Source organism: Thamnophis sirtalis, unplaced genomic scaffold, assembly GCF_051295495.1.
Source record: "Thamnophis sirtalis isolate CommonGarterSnake01/CBP01778 unplaced genomic scaffold, rThaSir2_p1.2 scaffold_5, whole genome shotgun sequence".
NCBI lineage: Eukaryota > Metazoa > Chordata > Lepidosauria > Squamata > Natricidae > Thamnophis > Thamnophis sirtalis.
Window position 1 is genome coordinate 102,634,835 of NW_028261385.1, and position 16,672 is coordinate 102,651,506.

Sequence of the window (16,672 nt, forward strand, 5' to 3'; positions counted from 1 at the left end):
AGGAGACACACACACACACACACACACACACAATGGCAGAGCCAGAGGGAGGAGTCAAGTGAGACATCAGTTTTAAGTTTGTTACATAGTCATAAGAGGACAAACTCTAACCACCCTTGAATGGCTTTGATCCTTACCTAGTTTCACCCAGGTACACATTATTAGTCTGATCATCTTCCTGTGCATAAGCTTCAGCAATATATCAGTAATTTGGAACTTTCAGGTATGGACCTGGTTGTCTTTACCTAGAAGTTTCTTCTTAATGGTATCTTTGTTCTCAGGACTTAAGGAATGTTTTTGTCCTTGGACCAAATTTTTTTTTTGAACCACTTCTGAATATTTGCTTCAAGGCCACCTTTCTGTCTCTCTGTGCTGGTTTATCTGAGAGGCTTTTTGTTTGCAGTGGGCTCCAGCTGGCCCATCAGGTTTGGCAGAAGGGGCATGGTCCTGGTCCCATTGCTTATAGAATGTTCTCTTGGCAGGATCCAGGAAATGTGCCTTGTCTATTATAGCCCTTACTCTTTGGACCACCATATACTTCAGATTAGTTTGGCCCTGACTCTACTGGAGTTTTGGGAAGCCCTCAACCCTTGGCTGGTTTCCCAGGGTATGGAGGATGGCAGGTTAGTTGAGCCCATAGAGGATTATTCTATTGGTTTCTTCTCTTATCTTATGCTATTTACTTTTGGTTTGTTTTCCTTAATTTTTGCTATTGTTCTCTCTATAAGTATCTTAAACGTTGTTAACTTGGTGGTTGATTGAACAAAAATACTTTTCTTCACATATTTTATGATTTTGTGAGTGCTACTCCTACTCATTAGCTAGACACTGCTAGCATGTAGGGGTTCAGTGGGATTTCATTAAAAAAAGATGAATTGTGATGGGTGATGATCATGCAGCTTGTATCTTTTTTCTCCTTTCTCCAAAATATAGAATGCAATATTACCTGCAGGAATGAGACAGAAAGATCAGACCAAGAAAAACCCCACAGGCCCTTTTAACAGGGATGTTCTTCAGGCACATTTGGAGAAGCAGGCAAATGACACTAAAGACCGAGATGATCTGGTTCCCTTCACGGGAGAGAAAAGAGGTAGGAGATTAACTATCACAATTCTGCAGGTGCCGTGAACCATCTAGAGCAGGGGTCTTCAACTTTAAGCCTGGTGGACTTCAACTCCCAGAATTCCTGGCTGGGGAATTCTGGGAGTTGAAGTCTGCCAGGCTTAAAGTTGCCAAGGTTGGAGACCCCTGATCTAGAGTGCAGTTTGTACTATGCTTCTCATGCTGATAAACTTAAAGTTATTTTTAAGTACATCCTAAAACCAGAATGGGACAACTCGCTCTGGCCAACTTGCTGTAGCCAACTCACTGCTGCCAATTCGCCACAGCCAACTTGCCATGGCCAACTTATGACGGGACAATTCAACAATTTTGATTATTTAAAATAATTAAAAACTTTTAATTTTTGCTGTTCACATTTCATTTTGTCCCTCCTTTTGCATCTTTTCTTTAATGATTCTTCCCACCATTTCTTCACTATTATATAGTAGTGGCAGGTTGGCCATAGTGAATTGTCTTCTGGTGAGTTGGCCGCAGCAAGTTGGGCATGGCAAGTTGTCCCCTATGTGTTAGTTGTGGCTAGTTGTCATAGACCCTACTCCCATAGCAGTTTAAATTGTATTTTATGTTCACATTGCCTTTTACTTTAAAATAAAATCTACTTCCAAGGAATAGAGTAGTGATTGTATGGCTAATACCCCTAAAAGCAAGCCCTTCTTCTATAACTTTGGCCTTCTGTTCCTCTACCCTCATGAGAAAAGGAGCAGTTGCTTCAGTGTGAGCCTAAATTTAGTCTTGGACTGCCCAGTCCTTGTCCTTTGTTTCATGCCATTTCATAGGAAGCAGCAACAAAAATAGCTCCAGTGTCACATTCCACGCCTGGAGCAGCACTCTTCTCCCCCACATCCCCCACCTCCATTTGACTGCACCATCCTATAAAAAAAGGAACCCTTTCCTTATGTTTGTTCTATCTTCTATCTTACTTTCTTGGTTTCTATTCGAGAAAAAGAAAAAAAACCTTAAACCAGACTTTGTCCTTTTTTCCAAGAAAGAAATTGGCAAAAGAAATACAAAAGTATTCTAATTTTGTCCCTTCTTAATCTTTATCCTCCCTCTAGAGTAAAGATGGCATTTTCACCATTCCATACACACATTTCCTTTGTTCTGACATTTTTTTTAAAAAAATTAAAGATCCAATCACCAACACTAACTTCTCACTAATTTTGCAACTTATTAAGCTAACTTTTGTGTGTGTTTCCTATAGCACCTCTCTGGGCATCATAGTTAGACATGGCTAGGTTGGCTAATACTGCAGGGAATCCCAAGACTAGAGCAGAAAGTGAAAAAAATATCCAGAAAAAGCAATTGCAAACCCTTCTTACATTGTTGCTAAGGAGAACTACATGAACATGTATTCATCTGCAGTCAAGCACTACTGGAAATAAATTTTGGCCATTCCATAGCAGTAACTTAAAGCACCTTCAGAGTCTCATTCATTACTCATTGAAGTGACATTAAGCCTCTCTTTGTTACTGTTATTTGGGCACAAAATGGTTGAATTGGTGTTGAGATTGCTGTAAGTTGCAAGTGGAAAAATGTCCTTTAGCTTTACCATAAGTAAAACAAATAGAGCTTTATTTTTAAAAGTGTGTGTGAAAATATAGGAAGGAATTTGGTTTCCTTTTCAAAGGGCCAAGCCTGAATGAGCACATCCCACAGTGAATGAGAATTTGGAGAAAGGCCTGGGATATCACTGAAGGTGGCAGGCCCTGGGAGGCATGTTCCAAGCCATTGCTGTTTTAAAATGAATACTAGTCACAGTTAGGCAGCCTTAGGAGTAGGATGCTATTAAAAATGATTTTGCATTAACATAAACTGATGTGGAATTACACAAAATCCAGCCTCTATTACTTTAATTGTGAGGTTAGCAATCACACTGTGAATCTTGATACCTGATACACTTACACAGTAAGGCCTTTATTTCGTATCCTATGACTGTCACTGAATGTTGTATCTATGATTTATGATGTTTGTAGTTTAAGATTATGATGATCACTTGTTGCTTGTATGTATATTCAGAGCTTATGCAACAGAAACAAATGCCAAGTGTATGCACAATCACACTTGGCCAATAAAGAATTCTTTTCTATTTTATTTTCCTGTGAGTTATTGGTAGATAGGGAGGATGATTTTAATCTTTAAGGGGAGAGTTTAACTTCCCCTTTTCGTACAACAGAGTTTCAGTGCCAATGCCTCTCTCCCTTCCTTTTAGAGTCTTGAAAAGTTAGGAACTATGAAAGAACCACCTTAAGTAGGAGAATAAAATGTATTGTTTTGTTTATTTATTTGTATCTATTTACAAATAATTCAAAGTGGTGAACATATTCAACACACCTTCTTCTTTCTATTATTCCCACCCACAACAACAACCCTGGGAGGTGAGTTGGGCTGAGGCTGACCTGCCCAAAGTCACCCAGATGGCTTTCATGAGGCATGAAAGGCAGGCGTTCATGAGGCAGGACTAGAACTCACAGTCTCCCAGTTTTTAGCCTGGTGCTTTAACTATTAGACTAAAATGTATCTAACTGCCAACCTGCTGGAATGGAACTGAAGCCGTTACTACTTCATGTATTTATAGGAAAAATTTGGGTCCCCAAGCAGAAAGCTATTGATCCAGTTTTGGAAAGTGTAACTCTGGAACCAGAATTGGAGGAAGCCCTGGCAAATGCTTCTGATGCTGAACTCTGCGACATTGCTGGTAAGATGCAAGACTGCATGTAGGAGTTAGCTTTATTTTTGCTGCAATTATCGTTATTCTAAAAGGCTTTGAGTTCTTGGCATTAAGACAATTTTTAAAAAATTTGGAATTTTTAAATTAAAAAAGTTAGATTTTATGAAGTCTTAGGAGAATTTGTGCAGGAAAGAATCAGAAGGGGAAAGGGAATATAGTAAAACTTATTTTACTATGGTTATATTTAGCTGAAAACAGGTATAACTGTCCTGAAATATGAAGGATGCTCAATTTGTAGCTTTTCCTTTTCTGGGATTGAATTTGACTTCATAGGAGAATGGAGAAATCATTCTGTAAATTTGCAAGAAAGGTTACTATCTAGGTCTAGGACATGGTACTGATTGCCTCTCTCCTACAATAGCACAGAATTATCTTCTCTTTGCCAGAGAAAGTGTTTTTTTTAACATAGTAATGTATTTGTATGAGAATGGCCTTTTAAGTTCACAGGGCTGATTTTAGTGACTTAGAAGTGGGGGACAGCAACCGTATTTTAATTCTTAAATTCTTCTTTCATCAAACCACACAAAATGAGACCTTCAGGCTCCTACCCTTGGCCATGCCTTCCTCTCCTCCAGGCTCCTGCCTCCATCTATTTAACTCTAGCTTTCCTCCTCAGCTGGCCCTCCCCTAGCCATTCACCCTGGCCAATGGGCCTCCTCCCCATGCCCTTCAGCCTGGCCCATTCACCAAAATACCCTTTGTCCAGGCTTTTGGCTGCACAGGACAGTTAGCTGCCAGCCAATCGGGCAGTGTGCATTCACTGATTACAGAGCTGTGGAGCTGTGGTGGGGGGTACAGGAGGAGAACAGTGGTGGCTTGGCTTCTGGGATAGGGGGGAGCAGTACAACTGCAGGATCAGGTGGGGTGGGGAGGAAGAGCCTAACTGCAAGATCAGGTGGGGGGGGGGAGATCCCAACTGCAGAATCAGGTGGGGGAGGGGGGAAGAGCCCAACTGCAGGATGGCAGGGGGAGCCCAACTGCAGGATCAGATATGGGGGGAAGAGCTCAACTACAGGAACAGGGGTGGGGGAGCAGAATTCTACTTTGTTTGCAAATATTTATTCATCTGCAAAGGAGAGTGTTTTATCTCCCCACCCTCAAAGTTCCCATTTTGTCTGTATATCTTGATGTCAAGATATGCAAACTGAGGTTCCTAGGGAAATCTTTGAGTTACATAGAATGATGGAGGCTGTTTGAAGACCAAAAGGAAAATCCTTTGTAGCATCTTTTTTTTTGCCTGCGGCATTTACATTGTTCGGGGGGGGGGGAGAGGGAGGGAGGGAGGGAGGGGGGAGGAAGGAAGGAAGGAAGGAAGGAAGGAAGGAAGGAAGGAAGGAAGGAAGGAAGGAAGGAAGGAAGGAAGGAAGAGCCGAGGTGGCACAGTGGTTAGAGTGCAGCACTGCAGGCTACTTCAGCTGACTTCAGTTCTGCAGTTCGGCTGTTCAAATCTCACCGGCTCAAGGTTGACTCAGCCTTCCATCCTTCCGAGGTGGGTAAAATGAGGACCCGGATTGTTGGGGGCAATATGCTGACTCTGTAAACTGCTTAGAGAGGGCTGAAAGCCCTATGAAGCTGTATATAAGTCTAATTGCTATTGCTGGAAGGAAGGAAGGAAGGAAGGAAGGAAGGAAGGAAGGAAGGAAGGAAGGAAGGAAGGAAGGAAGGAAGGAAGGAAGGAAAGAAGGAAAGAAGGAAAGAAGGAAAGAAGGAAAGAAGGAAAGCTGAGGACCTGTGTGTGGTTTCTGGTGACAGGAATCTTGGATACTGGGTGGGATCTTGGCAGCAGCTGGATCTTCACCACAGGGGTGCTTGCAAGGGGTACAGTTGCAGGTGATAATTCCAGCAATTGTGGTGTTTATGGTAGAAGCTTTTGAGACTTCCCCTCCCAGAGAACCACTGCCTGGGAGTCTGGCAGAGAGGCAGCAAGTGAATTGCATGATGGTAAATATTCATCTTATGAACACAGGATCCCCCCCCCCAAACTAGAGAAACAATGGGGGCTCCATACTTCATACTCTCATTGAACCATGCCTTGGATATTCACATTCCCTTAAACACACCATCCCACCTGTAAGCACACACCATCGAAGTAGTAATAGGTGAGAAAAAGAAACAAGACCACTTAAAACCAGCTGAGAAACTCTGGGAGTTGAAGTCCACAGGTCTTAAAGTTGCCAAGGTTGGAAACCACTGGACTAGAAGACCTAATCCAGGCCCCTTGCAACTTTTCCATTCCATTCCAATGAAAGCTGCTTTTTAAAGTGCTTGTTTCTTTTTCTCACCAATGATGTGTGTGGTCAAGGGACTGTGAACTGCACATCCCCCCAACCTGATACTGTTCACTCCCTGCCCCCCCAAGCTACCCCCCCAGCCCACTGGAAAGTTGCTCCAATCCCAGCTTCTATTGTCTCTCTCATTCTTTTCCTCCCCAATGTCACAGCCTGCCTCTGTCTTCCCACCACCGCCCCAGTATATTTTTTTCATCCTCTTTTATTTATTTTTTTCAACAAAGCCTACATGCCAAGATCCAGCTACTGCCAAGGTCCCACCCAGCTCCCAGAGATCCCTGCTGCCAAACAACACACCCAGGCCATCAACTATCCTTCTCTCGCTCTCTCGCTCTCCCTCCCTCCCTCCCTCTCTCTCCCCTCCTTCCCTCCCAAAGGACCCGACACCTTATCCTGAAGTTGGGCTCTTCCCCCCCCCTCCATCCTAATTGGCTCATTATAAATAGAAAATTCTTAGTGCAGTTTACAAGATTCTGTAATTACCCCAGACTAACATTGAAGTTCCTGAAATATATGTAAGTCTTGCTTCCTTGATCTTGTCTAGCTATGTGGAGTTTGACACTTAGCTATTCCAGTATTTAAAAAGTATTTTGACTTGTCCTTGAAATCACCAGAAGTCAAGGCTATGAAAAAGACAAAAAACAAAACACCACAGTAAGGATCAGCAATGGAAACAACAAATTTTAGATGGATATAGTTTTCTGTCCCAATTTGTCGATTAAGCCACAGTTGGTTGGTTCACGCAACATGCTGGGTCATAAACAATGGCTTGGTTCATATAGGACACCAACAAACTCAAGGACACTGCATTATGGCCCCATACAATATGTGAAATCAGATGATATGTTTTGTTAGTTGCAAAGTCATGTCCGACCCATTGCAACCCCATGTTCAATGTTCCTCCAAGACTTCCTGTCCTCTACCATCTGGAGCCCATTTAAGCTCATGCTGACTGCTTCGGTGACTCCATCCAGCTATATGACTTATATCATATGATATAAGTGGCTCTTATTTGAAAGAAAGTCTAATAAAGGCTTCCTCTGTGTGTGTGTGTTGTTATTGTTTTCACCCACCTTGTACTGACCAGATTTATATTTCTTCTTGCTGTAACTGCGGTTGAACAGCAGAGTAAGCCGCTGAAGGCTTGAGCTCATAGGCTAAAGTTTCAATTACTCAATTTGCAAGATACAAATATTTGCCTTAGCCCTTTGCCCGCAGTAGAATAATAGAAAAACAAGCTGCTTATTTCTTCTCCAAACACAAACAGTGAGGAGTCTTCCTAAATTCACAGCTGCTGTTTTGAGGTTTTGCTAGGCTTGCCAAGATAGCCCTTTGAAAAAAGGCTTGGAAAGCAATTGAGGATAATATATGTGGTTGGTCAGCCAAGCCCACTTCACAAAAAGAAAAGAAAATATAGTGGTTTTTTATTTCCCCCTCCAACCAAAGGTTCATTGTCTGCTGTAAAACTGCATAAGCCATTTGTAATCCGGATAGCCTGACTGGGAAAGAACTGGGAAGGGTGTAAGGCAATATTTCTTAACCATATCAACTATAACATGTGTGAACTTCAACTCCCAGAATTCCCCAGCCAGCACCAGTGAGAAATACTGGTGTAAGGTAAGTATTATTTCTGAAGATTGTTTTTTTTTTTAAAGCTGATATTGGGATGGGAAGAAAAATATGATCTATTTAATGTTCCTTCCAGTCTTGCCAGCATAGTGAATTAATTTCAAGTGCACAGTTAGACAAGGATTTGAAAAGCTGTGAAGAAAGTTAGGAAAGCAGGAAATCATTTAACTTTTTCTAAGAAGGAAAAAAAAGAAGTAGATTATTTTACTGGGGGAAAATAGACTTTTTCAAATATAGAAAACAATATGGGGAGAAATTTTTATATGAGTAAAGTATACTGAAGCTGCCTCCTGGGTAAAATACATTTGTTATTAAAATACAGTAAGTCCTTGATTTAGTGGGCTTGATATACAGTGAACATTTTTGTCATATTTTGACTCATTAAATTGAAAATTTCAAGATATAATGATGCTTATTTTGTCAATTTGCATAGTTACAGTGTATAAGTGAAATAAAGCAAATTATGGAAATTTGGATTTAATGGACATCCCCTTTCCTTGAATGGTCAGTCTATATTTTGATGCTTTGTAATCAGAGGTGGTATTCAGCAGATTCTGACCAGTTCTGGAGAACCAGTAAATACCACCTCTGACTGGCCCCACCCCCATCTATTCTCTGCCTCCCAAGTCTCAGTTGATTGGGAGGAAATGGGGATTTTGCAGTAACCTTCCCCTGGAGTTGGGTGGGACTGGAGATTTTACAGTAGCCTTCCCCTGCCACGCCCGCCATGTCACACCATGCCCACCAAGCCACGGCCACAGAACCGGTAGTAAAAAAAATGGAATCCCACCATTGTGTGTAATCTGTGGTGCCTAAAAGGATCAGCTCTTCTCTATAATGCCTAGAGCAACTGGGGTGTGTGAGGCGGACAGTGTACAGCTGTCATGGCTGTTCAGCAGTTTATTTAAGCAAAATAAACATATTTAAGCATTAAACATGGCACATTGTGATGTTACAACCCAGGTTCATGTGGAGAAAGAAGTATAAGAAACCAGCATGTAACTCCTTGTTAGATTCATATTCTGCCTTTTCTTCTGGGACTCAGGGCTATCTTTTTCACTATTCCATCTTATCTGAGCTTGGCTTTATTCTCCAAAAGTGTGAATTAACCCTCATCTCCCTGATTTTACTAAAATTCCCCTCCCTTTATTCAGCTTCAAGTTCCCTGAAGCAACCCATTCCTGCCTTAACTATGTCTGTTTTTTCCAGCCTGCTGCCTCTTCCTCTCATATTTCCATGACATCATCCATCTCAGCAGAAGTTGCAGAAGGACCATGCTGGTGACCTCATAGTCCTGCTTTAATGAATGCAAGACTGCATTAGGCCTGCTGCACTCCCTGCTGTCCAAAATATTTTGCCGCTTTATCATTTTATTCTTGTTGCACAAACTGGATTGTGAATTGCAATTTCCACCAAAGGCTTGCTCATTGGCTTCTACTTTTCCTTCATCACATGCAAACTGGCAAGGTGGAATATTCTCATTCTCTATGCGCTCATGAATAAAGGTCTGCCAAGAATCCAACTTGCGTTAAAATGGCAAATGGGTATGCAGTTAATGAATGCACCCCAAGCTTATGCCAAGATGGGATATATACTAATGAGTAGTTCTGCATATCTGTAAAGAGCAATAACTGATTGTTCTACCTAAAGACAGTATAGATTTTTCTCTGCCCTTTCCAAAAACAAATGCATGTACAATAATCCTCCAGGAGTTCCAAGAGCTGCTTGTGCATATTTACATACAAATACATCTACATACCATATTTTTGCTGGCAATTTGGTGCATTGCTCATCCACAATATTTAGTGCATGACCCTGGCCTTACTCTATCCTCCCATAATTTTCTGCTAGGCCTGAGTAATTCTGTTATCTCTTTGAATTGAATGTATGAGCTACGGTGGCACAATGGTTAGAGTGCAGTACTACAGGCTGCTACTGCTGCCTGCAATTTGGCAGTTCAAATCTCACCAGGCTCAAGGTTGACTCAACCTTCCATCCTTCCGAGGTGGGTAAAATGAGAACCCAGATTGTTGGGAACAATATGTAAAGCACTGTAAAGTCAAGTGGTACCTTTTGCTATTTATTCTTATGGCTGCTTCTGGTGCTGAGATAACAGAATGAGATATCTAACAAAACAAATAATTAGTAAAATCTCTGCATGAGTCACTGCATTGAGACCTTGTTTTGTTTTAATGCAACAAATGCAAGGACTTAAAGATTGCAGTTATGTTCCCCAGTGCAGTTTAACTCTTCTTAGACCTGGTACTTTCTAAAAAAAAAAATTTTTAGGATGTGGAGATTGAATAGATTTTCAGTTTTATTCTGAAGAGAATGCTGCATCAATTGTTTGGAATAAATTACCGTATCTCATACCAAATCCTATGTATGTAACACTCCAAGGGACTAGATTACAATATATGCTGTATATACAGGTAGTCCTTGACTTACAACCATCTGTTTAGTAACTGAAATTACAATGGCATTGAAAAAAGTGACCTATGATTGTTTTTCCCATTTACAACCATTGCAGCATCCTTGTGATCATGTGTTCAAAATTTGGATGCTTAGCAACTAGCATGTATTTAAGATGGTTGAAGTGTCCTGGGGTCATACACTATATTGCCAAAAGTATTCGCTCACCCAACCAAATAATCAGAACCAGGTGTTCCAATCACTTCCATGGCCACAGGTGTATAAAATCAAGTACCTAGGCATGCAGACTGTTTTTACAAACATTTGTGAAAGAATGGGTCGCTCTCAGGAGCTCAGTGAATTCCAGCGTGGAACTGTGATAGGATGCCACCTGTGCAACAAATCCAGTCGTGAAATTTCCTCACTCCTAAATATTCCACAGTCAACTGTCAGCTGTATTATAAGAACGTGGAAGTGTTTGGGAACGACAACGGCCACGTAAATTGACGCAGCGGGGTCAGCAGATGCTGAGGCACATAGTGTGAAGAGGTTGCCAACTTTCTGCAGAGTCAATCGCTACAGACCTCCAAACATCATGTGGCCTTCAGATTAGCTCAAGAACAGCGCGCAGAGAGCTTCATGAAATGGGTTTCCATGGCCGAGCAGCTGCATCCAAGCCATACATCACCAAGTGCAATGCAAAGCGTCGGATGCAGTGGTGTAAAGCACGCCGCCACTGGACTCTAGAGCAGTGGAGACATGTTCTCTGGAGTGACAAATCGCGCTTCTCCATCTGGCAATCTGATGGACGAATCTGGGTTTGGCGGGTGCCAGGAGAACGGTATTTATCTGACTGCAGTGTGCCAAGTGTAAAGTTTGGTGGAGGGGGGATTATGGTGTGTGGTGGTTTTTCAGGAGCTGGGCTTGGCCCCTTAGTTCCAGTGAAAGGAACTCTGAATGCTTCAGCATACCAAGACATTTTGGACAATTCCATGCTCCCAACTTTGTGGGAACAGTTTGGAGCTGGCCCCTTCCTCTTCCAACATGACTGTGCACCAATGCACAAAGCAAGGTCCCTAAAGACATGGATGGCAGAGTCTGGTGTAGATGAACTTGACTGGCCTTCACAGAGTCCTGACCTCAACCCGATAGACCACCTTTGGGATAAATTAGAGCGGAGACTGAGAGCCAGGCCTTCTCATCCAACATCAGTGTGTGACCTCACAAATGCACTTCTGGAAGAATGGTCAAAAATTCCCATAAACACACTCCTGAACCTTGTGGACAGACAGCCTTCCCAGAAGAGTTGAAGCTGTTATAGCTGCAAAGGGTGGACCAACGTCATATTGAACCCTATGGATTAGGAATGGGATATCACTTACAGTAAGTTCATATGCGAGTAAAGGCAAGTGAGTGAATACTTTTGGCAATATAGTATATTTTGCAACCTTCTAACAAGCAAAGTTAATGGGGAAGCCAGATTCACTTAACAATTTTAACAGAATTTTTAAGTTCAATTGTGGTCATAATTCAAGGACTACCTGTGGTACACTTTGTTGGAAGACTACAATATACTGTAATAATTTGCATAAGTATATTCAGCAGAAATCATGGGAGAGAAGCAGTCCTTCAAATAGCCCTATTCCATGAAGGGACTTATAAGTCATAATCAGCATCGTAAATTGCATTTATAAATCTATTGGCCACAAGTGCAGCTTGCAGAGTGTAACACGTGCACCCTACATTGCAGTGCTGCATTCTGGACCAGCTATAGTTTCTTACGTGGTCCTCCAGAGCAACTCCATGTAAAGAACATTGCAGTTGTCCAATTGGTAGATACAATAAGGTCAGAGAAACATTTCTGCCTTATCAACACAAGATAATCCCAGATATGGACTCTTATCTGTTTTGTTAGCTTGCTTCTTTTAAGTTCATTCAGTGGGACTCCAGACATCTCTTTGGTAGCTTTATCTCCTGGAGTTCCTTGGTAAATCAAGGTGCAGTCCACAATTAGTAAACAAGAAGAGGCCATGAAGGGCAACAGGGCAAACTGCCCACTCTCATTTTGGAATCTCTGGACTTGTAAATTGCTTAGGGCAAACCTGTCAAATAGGCATTATTTACCCATAGCACAGCAGGTGGAGGTATGGCACTAATAAGCCAGAAGCCAACCAGAGAGGCAGGCATTTCTTCCAATTTGTTTTAGAAGCAGAAGCCTCATTGATTCTTGGCTAAAACCATACAGAAATGGAAAAGACGATTAGTGAAAACATAGGCCTGCTGTTTACAAGAGATGACTTGATATCTGTGAAATCTCAAGTTGAATTGATAAATTATTTATTTTTAGGTTGTTTTAGTCTTATTTTCTGACATATTTTTTTCCTAAGCAGTGATTTTCCCACTTCTGGGATATTACAAGTGACCAGTTCAGCTTAGTAATGTTTCTTTAATTGAGAAGCCATAAACTAGAAACAAAAAGAAAAATATGTTGTAATTATTTTGATATTTTAAATATGTATCTGATTGAATTTTTTAAAAAATATGAGGGTTTTTAAAAAAGATACATTTTAGCAAAACAGATCCTTTGCAACTGAACATCTGACTGTGCTTTTTGCTGCTTGTTAAAGAACTTCTGGAGCATGATCAAAGCTAGTGTTTATAATAAAGCAAATTAAATACAGAAATATATATTATATATAATGAGAAGACAATATGGAAATTCTTTGTTCTCCTGAATCAAGAATACAGCTTACATCATCTGCACCCTAATGAGTCCTTTGGGACTGTAGTCTTAGTCATTCAACCAATGATTGAATATTTTGTTAAGGATTTACAAAAATTGTAGGTGGCAGGCAGTGCTTTAGAAAAGAGCTGCTTCATTTTCATTCAAATGCAAGTCTGGAATGTCTGCTCTAAGATGCTGCTGATTGCAACATATACAGTATATACAAATAACTGGCTAAAATATGCAATTATCACTTATGGTACTGCAGAACTTAGTATATTCCTAACAAAAAGCTGCCATCAAATGTGCAGCTGTCCAGCATGTTGCATGTTTCCTAATCTAGGAGTGGATGTAGCTTTATAAGATATTATTTGTATGTGTGTGTTATTGAAAGCATGTCAGAATAAAATGCTAGGTATGGACTAATTTTTTGATCAAATAAGCTTTTATTTATTCTGAGATCAAAAAGGCAACTTATTGTGTGTGTGTATTTCTTCTATTCAATCATGTCTGATTTTTGGATACTGCCAGGTCAAGTCCCAGCAATTTTCTTGGCAAGGTTTTTCAGAAGTAGTTTGCCATTGCTTCCTAAGGCTGAAAGAAGGCAACGAGCCCAAAGCCACCAAGCTGGCTTTGTAAAAGTGAGACTAGAACTCAGGGTCTTCTGGTTTCTAGCCTGATGCCTTAACAATTACACCAAACTGACTATGTGTATTAAGCCCTTTCAGATCTTGGCAATAGCTCAGATTCTATTCATACTGGAATTAGATGACAAATGTGACTGAGGCCTTGCTAAATGGTAATGCATTACTGCAAAGAGCTCACTAAGTAAGATATAGCAATTTGCCAAGTAGTGAAGAGAACTGTATTTATCTCGGCCCTGTTTCCCATAGTGGGTGGATGCAGTGAAATTCTTACATTTAATAGGATATGCAGGTCATTGTCATATCAGTTAGGAATCCATTGATAATGGATGATTAATTATCCAATGTAGCATGTTGCTGCTTCCTTTTTTTTAAATAAAAGCCTAATTAGCCAAAGCATGAAGAAATAAGGAATCACATCCTGTTTGAACATACAAGTTGTGCTCAGCTTCAATGGATCTTCTCAATATTCCCTTTCAAAATAAATATTTTATCACTGTTATTTCACATTTTTCCTAGGCTACTGAGTGTCTTGGCCAGATTATCACTTTCCCAGGAATGACAAGTCTATAAATTTATTTAACTTTGTTTTCTTTGATTTTTCCCCCTTCTCTCATGTAGCTATTCTTGGCATGCATACATTGATGAGCAACCAACAATATTACGAAGCACGAGGGACTACAACTATAGTCAACAAAGAAGGATTGGACAGTAAGTAAGGTTTACAACATTATAATAATCTAACAAAGGGAGTCAAAAGCAGCAGCATTTATAATTGTAGTTAATAAAACAGTATAGATTCAGATTAAATCCAGATTCAAGAGAGGAAAGCAGATTCAGAATATGTGAGAATGCTTGTGTCATACTCAGTAATTCAAAAGGTGCCAACAAGTATGATGTATGTTTCCACACTTCAGAATCACTTTCCCCTTTTCAAATCCAGATAATTGCCCAACATTTGATCCCCCCCCCACTATAATTCTGTGTGTCCCTACATTTAATGAAAAGAGCAGAAGGTAGTGAAAACAAAGGAATAAGCATGAGTTGCAAGTGGCTCCAAATATCACAAATATTAGACTGATCTTTTGAAGATCAGTTCTAAAACTTAGCTTCTTGTTTGGGAGGACTTTTCGCCTGTTGAATTTAAACTTTCTGAAACATTAAATAGGACTGCTTTTCTCACAGCCTTGTCTCCATACATTTTTCTTTCTTTCTTTCTCTCACTATAAGTAGCTCCAGAATTCAGTGCTTTCATTGGAATTACAAAAGCAGTGTTGTGTTCTTTGGAAGGCAAAATGTGTTCCTTGCTAGGTATTTGCAAAATCACAACATAGAGTTTTTGTGGACCATACCCTTTAACACTGAATCTTCCTTTTCCTTCTCAGAACAACTTTCCTCTTGCTCCAGCTCTATTCTAATTATTTCCTTTTCTCTCTTTGGTGTGTGTTTCTATTGGAAGGAGGAAGGAGAATGTGTCTGCATGTGTTTGTGAGAATGATCGCATATCTCAGTAACAGACCAGAATAGTTGGTATCTGTAGTGTTAATTAAAGCTGTGAATACAGCATCTTCTTTTACAAGCAATAATATTAATTAGTAGTTCTTAATTCAGTTTTAACACTTTTTATGCACAGTTCCTGCTCTGTTTTTGAAGTTCTAGCAAGTATCTATACACAGAGTGAGAAAGATTCAAGTAGGTTAGTGGCTTATTGTCAGGGCAATAAGACCTCCAAATTTGGTTTCAATTGGAGTCAGCAAACCTAGTTTGATAAGATGGGGAAGCTGGGTATTGGATTTGTTGGATTTATAGGTTTTATTCTCTGTAGTTTTTCTTTCAGAGAATCGTTTTTAATTTTATAGGTAAAGATGAAAATGGCACTTTTTTAATGTGCATCCATAATGTGAACCCATATCGCCATCTTTGGGGTCATGCGTTGAAATAATCTCTAGGGAATGTTACTGATTAGTGCTTTCTGTTTAGAATTGATTATAGAGAAACATGTTCTCCTTTACAGAGGAGATCACTTGAGAATGTTGGAATTATTAATAGTGTAGAAATGTTAGATTTATTTTTACTGGAGTTTCAGAAAAATACACATTTTAGAATTGATCAAAGAAATACTTTTTCTAAATACATGCTTATATAATATGAAAAATTCCCCCTATTTTTTGGTGAGGGGTAGTCTTTTTCAAGACATACAATTTGTCATTGTTCACTAAGGAAGCAAATACACTGTCAATGTCTACAGTGAATGTAGATTTAAAAAGAAAACAGTTATAATGAAGTACAGATAACAGTTTTCCTTGCTGCCATGCAATTTATGCACCCAAAAAATTCCAAGCATGAATTTCAGAAAACAAGACATTTAAATGTCTTTTTTCCTCTTTTCTTTGGTCTCTAAACTGAAAAAAAAATCTTAAAAACACAGTCCAAACAAAATCTATAAATCATACTATTCTCTTAGTACAGCTGCTAAGAGACATAAGATGTATAAAAATGTATAAATGTATACATTTATTTACAAACTTTTTAAAATTCAAATTCTTCAACATAGGTTGAAAAGATATATGCTTGCATCTGTCCTGTGCATCTGTAAGAGGCATGTGAAAGCATTTTAAAAAGAGAATAGAATTAAAAAGCACCTTAGTTATTAAACTACCAAAGCCGAGTCTGTTCCATGACTTTCTATACAACTTTGTAGATATTTTTGTCACCACTTGGCCAATAAGAAAAACTGTATCAGTGGTTGGTACTGAACTTATTTTAATTTGTTTTCATAAGAATCCAGCATCAGAGAATCAAATTCTTTCATTTATACCCTGAGTGAAATAAATGCTATTAGAAATATTGTAAGCTTAGGAGATCTGGGTTGAAGCCTACAAAATGAGTAAGAGTGAAGCTATTACTCTTTTTTCATTGTATCACTAATGACTGTTCAGAAGCAAATGGACATGGATCTTTATCTCTTTCACTCATGTAGGTATAATTAAGTCCACCCAGTATAAACCAGTTCCTGATGAGCCAAATTTGACCAACGTAGAAGAAACTTTGGCACGAGTGAAAAACAATGATCCAGAACTTCAGGAAATTAATCTCAATAATATTAAGGTACGGCTTCCTTTCT

At 39.8% G+C, this 16,672-nt stretch overlaps 1 protein-coding gene across 3 annotated transcripts in view; it reads left to right on the plus strand.

Annotated features, from left to right (window-relative positions):
• The window catches only part of TMOD1 (tropomodulin 1), a 38,081-nt gene that overhangs the window by 12,513 nt on the left and 8,896 nt on the right, over positions 1-16,672 (plus strand). For 2 of the 3 annotated variants that reach the window (XM_087716337.1, XM_087716336.1), the window contains exons 3-6: positions 934-1,090; positions 3,698-3,817; positions 14,170-14,259; positions 16,529-16,656. In XM_087716337.1, the coding sequence (XP_087572463.1) occupies positions 934-1,090; positions 3,698-3,817; positions 14,170-14,259; positions 16,529-16,656 (495 nt within the window). The remainder of the gene's footprint in view (positions 1-933; positions 1,091-3,697; positions 3,818-14,169; positions 14,260-16,528; positions 16,657-16,672) is intronic. The other variant, XM_087716338.1, reaches the window with a different exon arrangement.